Source organism: Monopterus albus, unplaced genomic scaffold, assembly GCF_001952655.1.
Source record: "Monopterus albus unplaced genomic scaffold, M_albus_1.0 scaffold7.1, whole genome shotgun sequence".
Lineage (NCBI taxonomy): Eukaryota > Metazoa > Chordata > Actinopteri > Synbranchiformes > Synbranchidae > Monopterus > Monopterus albus.
In genome coordinates this window covers 3993705-4006946 of record NW_018127887.1, presented here as the reverse complement: position 1 = coordinate 4006946, position 13242 = coordinate 3993705, and the positions used below count along the sequence as shown (strand labels likewise).

The 13242-nt window shown below is 41.5% G+C and overlaps 1 protein-coding gene across 2 annotated transcripts in view; it reads left to right on the top strand.

Annotated features, from left to right (window-relative positions):
• Window positions 1-13242, top strand: part of ppm1h (protein phosphatase, Mg2+/Mn2+ dependent, 1H) — a 21253-nt gene that overhangs the window by 3055 nt on the left and 4956 nt on the right. For both annotated transcript variants that reach the window (XM_020624479.1, XM_020624487.1), the window contains exons 2-8: window positions 1478-1643; window positions 2993-3349; window positions 5745-5857; window positions 5974-6058; window positions 6279-6397; window positions 9755-9818; window positions 11847-11954. In XM_020624479.1, coding sequence (XP_020480135.1) covers window positions 1478-1643; window positions 2993-3349; window positions 5745-5857; window positions 5974-6058; window positions 6279-6397; window positions 9755-9818; window positions 11847-11954 — 1012 coding nt within the window. The remainder of the gene's footprint in view (window positions 1-1477; window positions 1644-2992; window positions 3350-5744; window positions 5858-5973; window positions 6059-6278; window positions 6398-9754; window positions 9819-11846; window positions 11955-13242) is intronic.

Genomic DNA, 13242 nt, shown 5'->3' with positions numbered 1-13242 from the left:
TGGAGGGTTTCCTTTCTACTACTTTATACACTGTAAAGGACCTACTATAAATAAAGTCAACGTCACACTCCGTGGACAGGGAACAAAGCTTCATACGAAGTAGAGTAGCGCACATGACCAGAAAAACTAGGAAGCAGAGAGGAAAAAAATAATACCCTGGATTACAAGAAGGATTAACTGATCGTTGATTTAATATGCCATCAAAAGTTATTGGTAACATTTAAATTACCATTGTAACAAAAATATGGCCACATTCATGTGTCAGTGGGAGTTGCATGTTGCATATACTTTAAGATTTAACATCGCTTACAGGTGCTACAGTTGCTGAATAGAGTAGCTAACCTGACGAGCTATAACCACCTTTACTTTGTGAATGGTATGTTTGGAGTATGCACTGCCTCGAGGTTAGTGTTTTTATGACTTGGCTTCGCCTTTGCATGCTTTTGGTTGTGCAACAAAGAATGATCTAGGACAGAGTAAGGTTTCACAATAGACCTGTATTATTCTCTAATACTTAAGTATTGTAAAATATCAGAATATCTCTAAAATAGGCTCAGGGTCCTGATAATGCCTTTGAATCAAAATTTCACCCTGTAGATTACAGCTGTGATGGGATAATTAAGGTCACACCATTGTCTCCAATGTAAAGAAATGAAACAAGTGAATATGACAGGCCTGCTCTCAGACACAGCTCATGCCTCAGGGTGCGGGTGGCTTTTCCTCGCATATCACAGATAAAAGGCCTGAAAGCTCAACTGTTGTTAACCCTGTGATCTTGCACTTGTTGAATGGGGTCAAATGAACATGACTCCCTGCAGTACTTTGGTCTCAGACATGCTTGATTAACTTTTTGGCTTTTATTCAGTTTTCCATGTTTTAACCCATTAACTGCACATATTGTACAGTACACTGTGTACTCTTTATTACTGTTAACTATTTCCCTGAGTATATCATCATCACGTAGACGGATTTCTATCCCGTGTCTAAGGATTGTGGGTTTTTTTTCAACAGCCGTGTGTCCAGCAAACACGTTTAGCAAGAATCCCTTAGAATAACTTCATTTGTGTATCATGTACCAAAATTCAGGAGTTTAGTATCTCAGTGGTAATAAATACAAGGCAAAATCACCTTTTAAAATCCAAAACACATCTGTCACTAAATTGTTTTGGTTTCTTATTGAAGGATGCAGTTGAAATGATGTGAGTGAGGATGACATGTCTTGGAAGTGTAAAATATATTGAATGCATGTTTATTTTGTGTAAAACTATATTTTTGTGTATATTGTATTTCATACTACTCTGTACCTATTAGTATCACAGATTGTACACATGATGCCTGCTGAAGTTGCACAACTAGATTTGTGGATTTCATGTTATTTTTACTTCATTTCCTTCAAATCATTTTTATTATCTCTGCATGTCTTGTATTAGACGTCCAGTCAAACTGAAGTTTGTCATGTTATCCCCCCTCTGTCTAGGGTGATCAATGCAGGAAAGAGTACATTAAATGAGGACCAGGCCTGCTGTGAGGTGCTGGTCATCAAAAGGAGACATGCAGGAGCCACCACACCCAACCGGACCCCGATGACTCACAGGAGGTCTTCCCTCCCTAATGGAGAGGGCCTAGGTCTCCGGGAGAACCTGGTGAGTTACACTGATGGGTCTGCTTTTGTTTGGGTAATACCATCATTTATCACCATCTCCACCTTAAATGACATTCTCCAGATACATTTTATGAACCCAGGAAGTGTTGAATAAAACTAACTATATACAAACTCTAGTGAGCTCTACTGCCTTTCTTGTCAGTGTGTTATCTTCAGCAGTAATCATACTGTCAGTGCACTGCTGACATCATGATTTCTGGGTGCCTAAGTTAAAGAAAACCCACTTGGTGATGTGAAGTTGATAAATCTATCATGATTTCTGGGTGCCTAAGTTAAAAAAAACCCACTTTGCTATTTGGTGATGTGAAGTTGATAAATCATATGCTTATGGAGCGGCTGTGGCTCAGGAGATCAAACATCCCTTCCTATCAGCAGTTTACTGGGGTGTACAGCACAGCATCCATTACACACCAGAGTGGCCTTCATCACTCTCAACAGCCACTGATACAGACAGGCAGGCAAACGAGTGTTTTCTCATAGAAACACACAAATAGATTTTACATTAACCTTGTCTCCTTATGCAAGTACACTATATCTGGATGTATGTGTGTGGAAAACTAGTAATGCTGCTGCTAAAATTTCCTCTCAGCACACCAGTACTTTGCTCAGGCCCGCCCTGAGCCTACAGCAAACTTATGCAAGTACCTCATGACTCACTACTGCACTGATACCACTGTAGGCTATTTGCTTGCTGCACCGGCTTAAATCAGAGCTTTACTGTGTGCAGACATACTGTATGTGCTAACAGCAAGCAGTCATTTCAAAGGTCCGCAATGATTGAACCAGATCACATGACACTTTGTCTAAACATTATGTGGGAGTTACCACTCTGTCACAGACAGTATACAGTTTTGTGCCAGGTCCATTAAAACTTGCAGATTGAAGCAATGGTGTCTGAGCATATATTAACACCATAGCTATATCATCTGTTCATGGACATGCTGCATCCCCAAGAGGAAGAGCACTTTCAGATCTTAAGGTGTCCACAGAACAGGAGCTTTCAACAATAAACTTTGGCAGCACTCATGTCTACATGTGTCTGCATTTGGACTATGCAGCTTCCGCCCTGTGGTGCTGCCATGATTAGTGACAGCTCTACTCAGGGGTAAACCATTTAATGCCTGCGTGGTACTATTCTTCTGGTCATTTACAGTATACATCAGTGGATCCCAAATGTTTTGGCTTGAGACTTTTGACCTTTCATCACATGTTGCATACTGTATCAATTGGAAGCAGTTTAACTAATGATGTGTCTGATAGTTTCAGTCAAGGTATAGAAGACTGACAGTAAAGTCTGGAAAAATGTGTTTGACTCTTCTGTGTCTCCAGGACAGCTCAGAAGACCTACCCTTCCACTACTGGGCGTTGTTTGATGGCCACGCTGGCTCTGGAGCAGCTGTTGTTGCCTCCCGGCTTCTCCACCATCACATTGCCCTGCACCTTCAGGAGGTGTTGGAAATCCTGTGCACTCCAAACCTGTTGCCACCCACATGCTTGGGTGAGGAACCTATCAATCACCACCTCACCCCGACATCCCAACGTGCCCTTACCAGGGCTGCCTCGCTCCGGGGCGCTGCAGGGGCTCCGGGTTCACCCAACACCCCGCCCACACGCTTTTTTACTGAGAAGAAAGTTTCACATGAGAGCCTGGTGATGGGAGCCATTGAGAATGCCTTCAAAGAAATGGTAAGAGGTGTGCTTAGCATGATGTAGAAGTATGAAAGGTTTTGCAGATAAGGTCTTCACTGCACTGTAAATACAGGTGGACTAATGGCCGATATGTGAGTTCAGCAGCCCTCAAGGTGTCAGTGATGAGATGTGATGCTAAAGCAAGTCCACTCACCAACGTTAGCACCTCAGATATACCATGACCTGGATGGCTAAGAAGCACAGTTAGTCCCAGTTAGTCAGCAAACAGTCACAGAGCCAGAAGATGTACTTTTCCCCTCTAGCTGGTCCAGGTGACACACATGTGCGCCATCTGGCTGTGCTGTAAGTGGATGCTGGATATTTTCCTCATGTAGAGGCCAAGTGACCAAGACCAGAGCCAATCAAAACAGTGCAGGCTTTGAGGATGAAGAGGTCAAAGGGGCCAATAAAATACAAACTGATATCCCCCTCCAGCTGCAACTAATGATTATTTTCATTATTGAGTATCTACTAATTATTTTCTTGTCATCAATCACAAAAGCCATGGTTGTTTTACAGTGTCTTGTTTTGTCTGACCAAAAGACCAAAACCCAAATATATTCAAGTCATTTTAATGGAAAACTGATTTATCTGGAAAATATTTATATTTGAGAAGCTGAAAAAAGGACGGTTGCTATCTTAACAATTAACCCATAATGAATATAGTTGATTTATTTTCTGTCACTCTGTTATTCAACTCATAGTTCCACAGATCACACATACAGGTCATAATGTATTAAAGAATACAAGGTAAATATAAGCAGTAATCTGAATACAGAGGCCCTTGTGTTCTAAAGAAAAACATAAATGGAAACAATTTGAATGAATGAGTGAATTGATTTAATATATAGTGAAATTACTGGGTGAAGCTAAATTAGATCTTGATAGAGGGCAGTGCAGATACAATCAATGCATTGTGGTGCTTCCACCTTTTAACCACAAGGTGGTAGTGTGCAATTAATAATCCAGCTAGTCAGCCATGATGAGGGAAATCTTGGTGGAGTCTTCTTGTGCTAGGTACAATTAATACTTGTGTAAGGGTGAGGCAGTGGGTTGGAAGGGTCATTTTGAATCTTTGGTTAATGTTAAGGTGATTTTGCTTCACAGAGTCGTACCAATAACAGTGGAACTACTGCTGGACACTTGTTCTGTCACGATAAAATCTAGTAAAATAACACGGCATTAATCAGCTGAAATCTAGGTTTTGAGCTTGATTCAGATAATGTGATATTAAAAATATGACCAATTTTTTTCTCTGTAAAGTGAGTACATTACTCAATTCTACTTTTCCATTACTGCATGAATATTGACAGTCACAAAGGCAAGATATGTGGCTGAGTGTTTGTCTTGGTAGTGGGCTATTAATGCTTTATTAAAGGAGCGTTAAATGAATTTTTTAATGCCCAGAGGTCAATTTTTCCCTGAAAAACAACTGATATGTCACTGCTTTGGCTAATTACTTAAAAATGATTAATTTAGTTAATTACCTGTCTCATCGTGGTTCTCCATCTTTTCCGACTTCCATTTTTGGCATCACTGTTCCAGAGTTTATTTTTCTCTTCATGTTTTTAGGCTGTATAACTTTCAGCTCTTCCAATAATTTTGCAGACAACACAGAGAAAGGATTTCTGGCCTGACTTGTAGCTCCCAGGTACTGTACAGGTACTGTGGTGCAGGGACTCATGTAAACAGTAGCAGCAGGCGATGGGCTTCAGGTGGGGTAAACATCCCTCCTGGGAAAACGTGTTAAGGATGGACTCGCTGCACATGTTTTTCATCCAGCTCAATCTGTTGATAGTGATGAAGAGAAACAAAGGAGGTGCCTTGGGGGGTCATCCTTCCTGCTTACTGCGGGGCCGTTAACAGCAGACCAACAATGGCTAGACAGGAACCACCAAAGGGTTAAACCAAGTGAGAGCAGCTTGGTTCAAATTTATGTTAGCATTTTGATTAATTCACTGACGGGTTAATTATTCATCTACTTAATGAGCTGATAGCATGGGGTTTTTTCAAATCTTATTTTTTTGTTTAATTAGCACCAAATTAATCTGGGCTAATTAACTGGTTTAATAACTAGCAGTCCCTCAAAATTTTCTCTTCTGTCCTTTTGGTTTCCAGTCTGTTTTATTGCTCCTTGACTTATGATGCTCTTGATAAATGAATTCATTATGTTGCTATAATTAATAATAGCATCATGATGGATTTCAAGTATTGGGGCAATATTTTATTCAGCATCAGGTTCTTGCTTAAATTCTATGTGCTGCTGTGAGATAGGAAAGACTTTGTCAAGGTTGTGATGATTAGAAACTTGATTATGAGTAGAGGATAGGTTTGGATTACGTGCTGTTAATCTTAAGGATTAATTTGTGTGTGTGTGGGTGTTTATATTTAGGACATACAGATAGAAAAGGAGAAGGCAGTCTACAACATCTCAGGTGGCTGCACTGCTTTGGTGGCGGTGTATTTACTTGGAAAGCTCTATGTTGGAAATGCTGGGGACAGCAGGTGAGATACACACAAAGTGAGCATACCCTTATACGTGATAAAAGGCTCACCTTCGTGTGCAACAGTGTCCCAGCTTAAATAAGCAGAGTTTTGTTTTTTCTGCTCTTCTTTCTCAGAGCTATCATTATCAGGGCCGGCGAAGTCATCCCCATGTCAGCAGAGTTCACCCCGGAGTCGGAGAGACAGCGACTGCAGTTCCTGGTAAGAAAGAACCTTTCTCAGCTCCTTTCTAGCCAGCACAGCTGTCAGATATTAGCAGCGCTGACCCTCTCCCCCCCTCCCCCGAGACACTGGCTATGCTTAGCTCAGTCTCTTACCGTGTCTGCTCTCTTTGCCAGTTTAATAGACTATGGAATTGTTTTTCTGTCCTTTAGGCATGTCACTCTTCTTCTTTATCTGTTTTGTTCTTGTCACTTTAAAGGCCTACATGCAGCCCCACTTATTAGGGAATGAGTTTACACATCTGGAGTTCCCAAGGAGAGTGCAGAGGAAGGAGGTGGGGAAGAGGATGCTGTACCGTGACTTCACCATGTCTGGATGGTGGGTTGATTCATTGAAATAAACTAATTTAATAAATTAAATATTGTCTTCATGTAAAATGCAATGCGCGTGCAACACAGCAACTGTAAAGATATCACAGTTTTATTTTTCCCTTTTTAAGTCATTGAATATATGTCAGTGAGCGTCTCTCTCTGGCTTCCTGCTAAATTATTTAACACTAAGCACATTTTTAAAAAATGTAGAACATGTCATGCATATAGATCTACTGTAAGTGGCAGAGAACCAAGGCGAGTGATGACAAAGCAGACCTTTCTGACCCCACCTCCCCGCGGTTGTGTTTTGTGGCACCATTCGGTTCAGTAGATGTAGGTCAGTTAGTGGCCGTGTTCCTTACTGAGCCCAGACCTCTCAGCCTGTCGTCTGCCTGCTTACTGCCTCAGCAGTGCAGACGACCTGTGATGTATTTTTAATGAAGTTCTCCCCATAACCCAGTTCTGCTTCAGTTTCACTTGGACTAAGTCTGGGTCTTAAATTATTGCTCTGTCAGCTCTGATGTGCAAGGGTGTGACTTTGAACTGTGTCGTCCTGTATAGGTGCAGTTCAGTTAGGTACAGAGGATAATGTTTTTATGTCTATGCATGCATGCACTCTCCTGCCTGTGTGTGCAACCTGTTTGCCCACACGCTGCGTGTGTGTGGGTGTACGCCAGCATCCAGTTTCCTCAAAGGCACCCACGATCAAAGCCATGCTCTAATGAGGGCACACAGGTCTGCAGCCCACCTCTGTCTTCCTCCAAAGATTTCTTTTCCTCCCTTCCCTTGGACAGTTGGACCAGAATATGAGCTGGCTTTGATGTTGCCAACTGTGATGGAGTGGGGTTTTGTTTGCTAAATGTCCTGGTAATGATAGATGTTGAGTGGTCAGCCATGTTGGACATGATCCAAATGTCACCATAAACCAGCCAGCCAGGAGAGAAGGTGGGGAGGAGGGCGGATGCCTGGAGAGGACAGAGATAGGAAAAAAAAGAACAAATTAGAAGAAAATGGCTTCACTGACAGGGAGAAATTAAATAACCTTGTAATGGAAATTGAGATAAAGCAGGAAAAGTCTAGAAAGAAAAGCTTTGCATGTTTAAAGAAAAATAAAGATGACAGTGATAAATGAAAGTGAAGGGCTGTGTCTCTTTAGTGTCCATGCCCACTGTGTTGGACAGGAGAAAGACGCACACCAAACGCAGACCTTCATCACACACATCCACCCTCTTCTGCTTCTGTTCCCCTACCGCTGTGCCAGTATGACTGATGCCTACAAATTACTGTACATCTGGAGAGTTGTCGGGTCACTGCCATAACTCTGGCCATGGCTTACTCCTGAAAGCACCATTCAGTTTATAAAATGCCCATCAGGGTTGGCCAGAATGTTTATTTACTGTCTTGTTTAGCACTGACACAGGCCCACGTCAGTGTCACTACGTCTGTCTGCAGGCGTGTGTGTCCGGTTTCTGTGAGTAGGCATGTACTATATAACAGTTTGAATACAGATCAAATGATGCTGGACATACACTGCTAATGCTTTTCTGTCACCTCTCTTTGCACCAAGCGGAGATGACATCACCCCCCTCCCCTCCTGCTGGTTTCTCGTCACCTGCAAAGAGAATGATAAACCCCTCCCTCCTTCTCTGCATCCCTCTCTTCCTCTGCACCCCCCCGCCCCCAGTCTCTCTCTCAGTCAGTCACACACTGCAACATAATAGACGACCAGATAGCCTTTGAATGTGAAAGTGCTCTGTGTTGGCACAGCCTGCGAGCAACCGATTTTGGGGCACTGTGTCCCAGAGCAGGGAGCACAACTCATAACAGGATTCATGTATATCTCTCTCATTCTGTCACACGTTCTTTATCTCGAGTGTCACAGTCTGGGTTCATTGTAAATGGGCATCTCAACAGGGAGACTGTCCCTGAAGGCAGGGTCTGGGGATATCCTCCAAGATAAATGATGATAAAAGGTTTGTGTCTCTATGTTGTAGTTTTATTTTTTTTATTTATTTATTTTTTTGGAGATTTCTTGGAGGTGAAATAATTAAATGAAAGAAGTTTGGAGTGAAATGGCAGCAGACTTGGTGCTTCCATTTTTTCCACTTTACAGTCATTAGTTCCTCATTTAATGCTCAGTTTAAGTTTCACATCATCAAACTGCTATTTTAGTGGTTTTTCCACACCGTGAACATTGTAGTCATTGGTGAGGAAACACTTTCATGGATCCTTATTTTGAGCTACACCTCTCTGCTCAGAAGAGTCTTGGGCTGCAGACTGTATTTCTGTGTTTGTGGGCTGTGTTCGCTGTGATAGTCCTCACTCTGCACACTGTTAAAAAAGTGCTGAGTACAGCAGTATAGCGCTCGCCTAAGGTGGAAACATATGGTCTCTCTGAGTGGAACCAGCAGTAATGTGAAAACCATCTCGGTCCCTGCTAATTTGCTTCACAGCAGCTAAAAATACATTGGATAAGGTGTATAGGCCAGGCCTGGGTCACAACATTTTAAGGTTTTAAGCTGCATTTTTGTATATTTTACTATCAAAGAATTCTACTTTTGCTTTAAAAAAAAACCTTTTATGACAGTTGTGATCACTTCTTCCTTAATGTCCTCTAGTTTAAAGGCTAAAATAAAGAAAATACTGTATTATTTGATCCAGGCCATGAGTTCATAGCAAGACAGATTTTCATATTCTCAACACCTGGTGTGAGTTGTGAATAGGAAAGTTTGTCCTGGCAGCTGTCCTGGAAATTGGCTCAAATTTGTAATGTTTCTGGTATTGTACAGTGATACAGCTGTTCCTCTTAAGTAAAACTGTTCATGGATGGAAAAGTAATATACTCACTATGAGCAAGAAGTCAAGATGTCTTCACTGCAAGTTTCGGAGCTGTGACGGTGAAAAGTGAATCTTAATACCTGGCATGAAAACATACAATATGATTTTATTTGTACTGCAGCTCTGCCTGGTTCCAGCCTGAAGATAGTAAATATGAATCAGTTGGGGAAGTTTAAACATACTCTTGCATCATTCAGCAGTTTTACAGCAAGACCTTCAGATACACGCACCGATATAGCTGCTACAGATTGTCACAGTAAACAGTAGAGTGTCCCAAACATCCATAGACTCTTCACTTTTACTGGGCCAGTTAGAAAAAGGGAAAAAGAGTGAGACCTAAGCTAAGGTTCTGTGTTTTTTATGTGATGTCTGGATGATTTCCTTACCATCTCCCTACTCTTTCTCTCTGTGCCAGTCAGTAGAGCAGCATGGCTTACAGGGGGGTGCACGGAGGGAAGGTACAGCACATGTACACTGCCTGCCGTAAACCAAAAATCCATTAAAGTGTCCTCTCTTGTCTGTGCAGGGCGTATAAAACCATTGAGGATGATGACCTAAAGTTTCCCCTGATCTACGGCGAAGGGAAGAAGGTAAGATGATGTGATTGGTGGCTGCTTGCTGACAGAGTTACTCCCACGGCCTTGTGCGCCTCACCTGTAATCAAGGCTTGCCAGGGCAAAATTAGTCTGTTCCCTTTGTTTCCCACAAGGATTCAGATCCTGCCCCAGCCTTTGGAGAGATCTATGCTCTAATGAACTTTGTGCTTTTAGTCCCCCAACATGTAAAACCCAGCTAGCGGTCAAATGCGACATTCTGAGCCAGCTGAGATGATGAAAATGTGATGAAATGTGTCCAAAATGTGACATATGTTAATTGGAATACCACATTACTCAAACACTGACTTGCAGGAAAATCTCATCAATGTTTTGACACAAAAGAAAAGGTCAAGAGCTCAGAACACCGTTTTTTACATTTTCCTTATCCTCAGTGATGCTGTACATGTGGTGGCGTGCAGCATCTCGTCCTTGTTACACTGAAAAGGTCAGAGAGGAAACATGATAGATGTGAATATGTTCTCACTGTGGCCTTCTCCACTTTTCTGTTTAAGGCAGCAGACATATGTTTGACTGATGGCTGGGGCAGGGGCTCTCTGCTTGTACCCACACTAGGATTTACCCCTGCACAGCTGGCCACGCCCATGTCGCATCCTTTGAAGTCAGTTGTGGAGATGGATGGCTAGATAGAGTGAGGGGGCTTTGTGCAAGGGAGAGGAACACCAAAGCACTTCAAAGCCCAGCACACAGCCTGCTGGGCCCCAACACTCCACAATTAATCCCAGGATGTTTCCCCTTCTCTGCCGGAGGAGCTCTGCCGCCAGTTTGAAACGCTCTCCCTTCTTTCTCCCTCTCTGTGCTGCATACTGATCCAAGCTCATCCCTACCAGGCCTCAGTTGCCCTCTTACTCCTCTCCCTGTCCTTATGTGCCACCATTTCTGATACAATGTACAGCAGATTCAATTAGCCCAGTTCCCCAGTCCTGTGCCAGCAGCCATTTTTAGAGGCTGCGCTGGCAATCTGTGCAGACAGTTGGAATCAAATAGAGTTTTGTACAGCTCACAAATGAGTTTTATGGCATCTGGGGCTTGGGGAGCCATCATTAAGCACTCAAAACTGGAAAATGCTGATGATGTGTGTTTATTTACCTAAATGCTGCTCATCCATCCAGATAAATATTCCCACCAGGAATAGCCTGTATCCATCAATAAAATGTCATTAAGGACATGATGCAGGCTAGTTTTTACAAGTATCAGGAGTGAATGAGACAGACTCAGGGAAGACAGTGTTTTAATTACTCCATCCAAGGAGGCTTGACAGTGAGGAGTATGGGATGTCCTCTCAGGTCACAAATATCTTGCTTAACAGTCACACACACACAGAGTATATTAAAACCTGCTTAATGAACACTAGCAGTTTATTGTAGTGGTTTGAGCTCAGGAACACCTACAGAGATAAGAGAATGTTCTTTAATAAGCACTTATCACTCCTGAAGTTTTCCATTTTGGCCATACTTGACTTACTAGACATGTTAGGCATAACAGAGAATTCCAGTTTATTAATTCTTTAGTCTTATTTTAGTAGTTTTGGTCCGGTTTCAATCAATTGACTGCACGTGCCGTGCTGTCATTGTGCACACACAGCCTTCCTGTGCAGTGAGGAATTATGAACATTTTGAATGCAGTTGCTTAACTCTCACCTCCAAATAAAATGCTTCAGTAATAATCTGGCTAATCTGCTGCATTGAATCTGCTTGAATTTGTTGCAGCAATGATATCATGTTCCCAGATCGTAGAAAGTACACTGAGCACAAGGTTATCATAAAAAATAGAAATGAATTTTATAGCCAAAGCCACAAAAATAATGTCCTTTTAGTCTCCTTTTTGCACCTCTTTTCAGTACATATTAAAAGACCATGAAAGAACTTCTACATGAGCCACACCAGGTTTATTCTTGTGGTAATGGGGTGAACAAAAAAAGCACTATATTAAAGAAGCTGAACCTTTAACACTAGTGAGTTTATTGTTGACTAAACCAGAGGTTGTGTATCTGATATTTCGCAGGCTCGTGTGTTGGCGACCATCGGAGTCACAAGAGGTCTTGGGGACCACAATCTAAAAGTGCATGACTCCAACATCTACATTAAGCCCTTCCTGTCCTGCTGCCCAGAGGTAAGCTCCAGTTTATATCTTCATTATGTCCTCCTTTACAGTATGTACAAAGTGAAATTACTCATTTACACAACAACTAAGAGTGTTAAGAGTTGTATTAAAACTTTGGGATTGTACTTATTTTTACTTACTGTCACTTTGGTTGATGGTTTGCTACATTTCCACTATTTAAACTGAATACCATCTAACTTCTAGATGAGGGATATTAAACTTTTACTTATAAAAAGGTGGGTAAACAAAGGATGAATACAACAAACATGTTTTTTGACACTTCCATTGTTGACATTTAGTGAGGAAATCTGTGCCTCTTCTTCTCTTGATTTGTTCCTTTGTGGATGTTGAATGTCCAGAAAGTGAAGTTTCAAATTGCTCTTCGAAAGCAAAGTTCATCTGTACAGCCAGAACCTCATATTTATTATTACTATTATTAATACTACAAGTATTCCTGCTATCACACAGAGGAACTATACCTCAGCAACAGCAGTGTGCTAACAGTGCTGTGGTGTTTCAGGGTGGATTTTTACTTTATTTTAACTCCTAACATACCTTAAACTTTAAACAGTCCACACTGTGAACTGTGTGGTCAATGTGCACATCAACATTCCCCACCAGCCGTCTCTCTTCTTTCCTTCTCATAGTCTGCCCTACCTGGTTGGAGTAATCACAAAGCCCTTGAATTCTCTTGATCTTTAATTCATTCCTCTCAGAGTTCAACCATAGTTCATTCTCCTTTTTGATGCTGAGTTTCTTTTCCTATTATTCCTCTGAGACTCTTGTAGTTGCTATTGTATCAGATAGATTGTAAACACATTACACAAAGCGTTAGAGGTCCCACTGGATGTTGAATGCAGGAAAATATGTTTCTTTATAAAGAAATCATGTGTGGGAGAGGTGAAGGATTTGTAAAAACCCGTTCTGCAAAGATGTCACTTTAGAAAATGCTGAGTGCTCTCAGGTTATAAATAAAGCTCACAAAGAGCTGACCTTCATCAGATCATACTCGGGAGATTTGATTTGATTTATTCTTTCAAGCATACAAAAACAGTTGATATGACAACACACATAATTTTACACATAATCCAATATCAATTTGCTTATACCTAGAACATGCTTGAATGGAGTAGGAAGAAGTCAGACTTATCCAGTCCTACCCCATGACATCATCTTACATCATTGGTTTGCAAGCAGTAAATGATTCACTTCTACCCACACACATATTATACTAAAAAAAGAATATAACAGTGTTAACATTCTTACATCACACAAGTAATATACTAAAGAATTATTA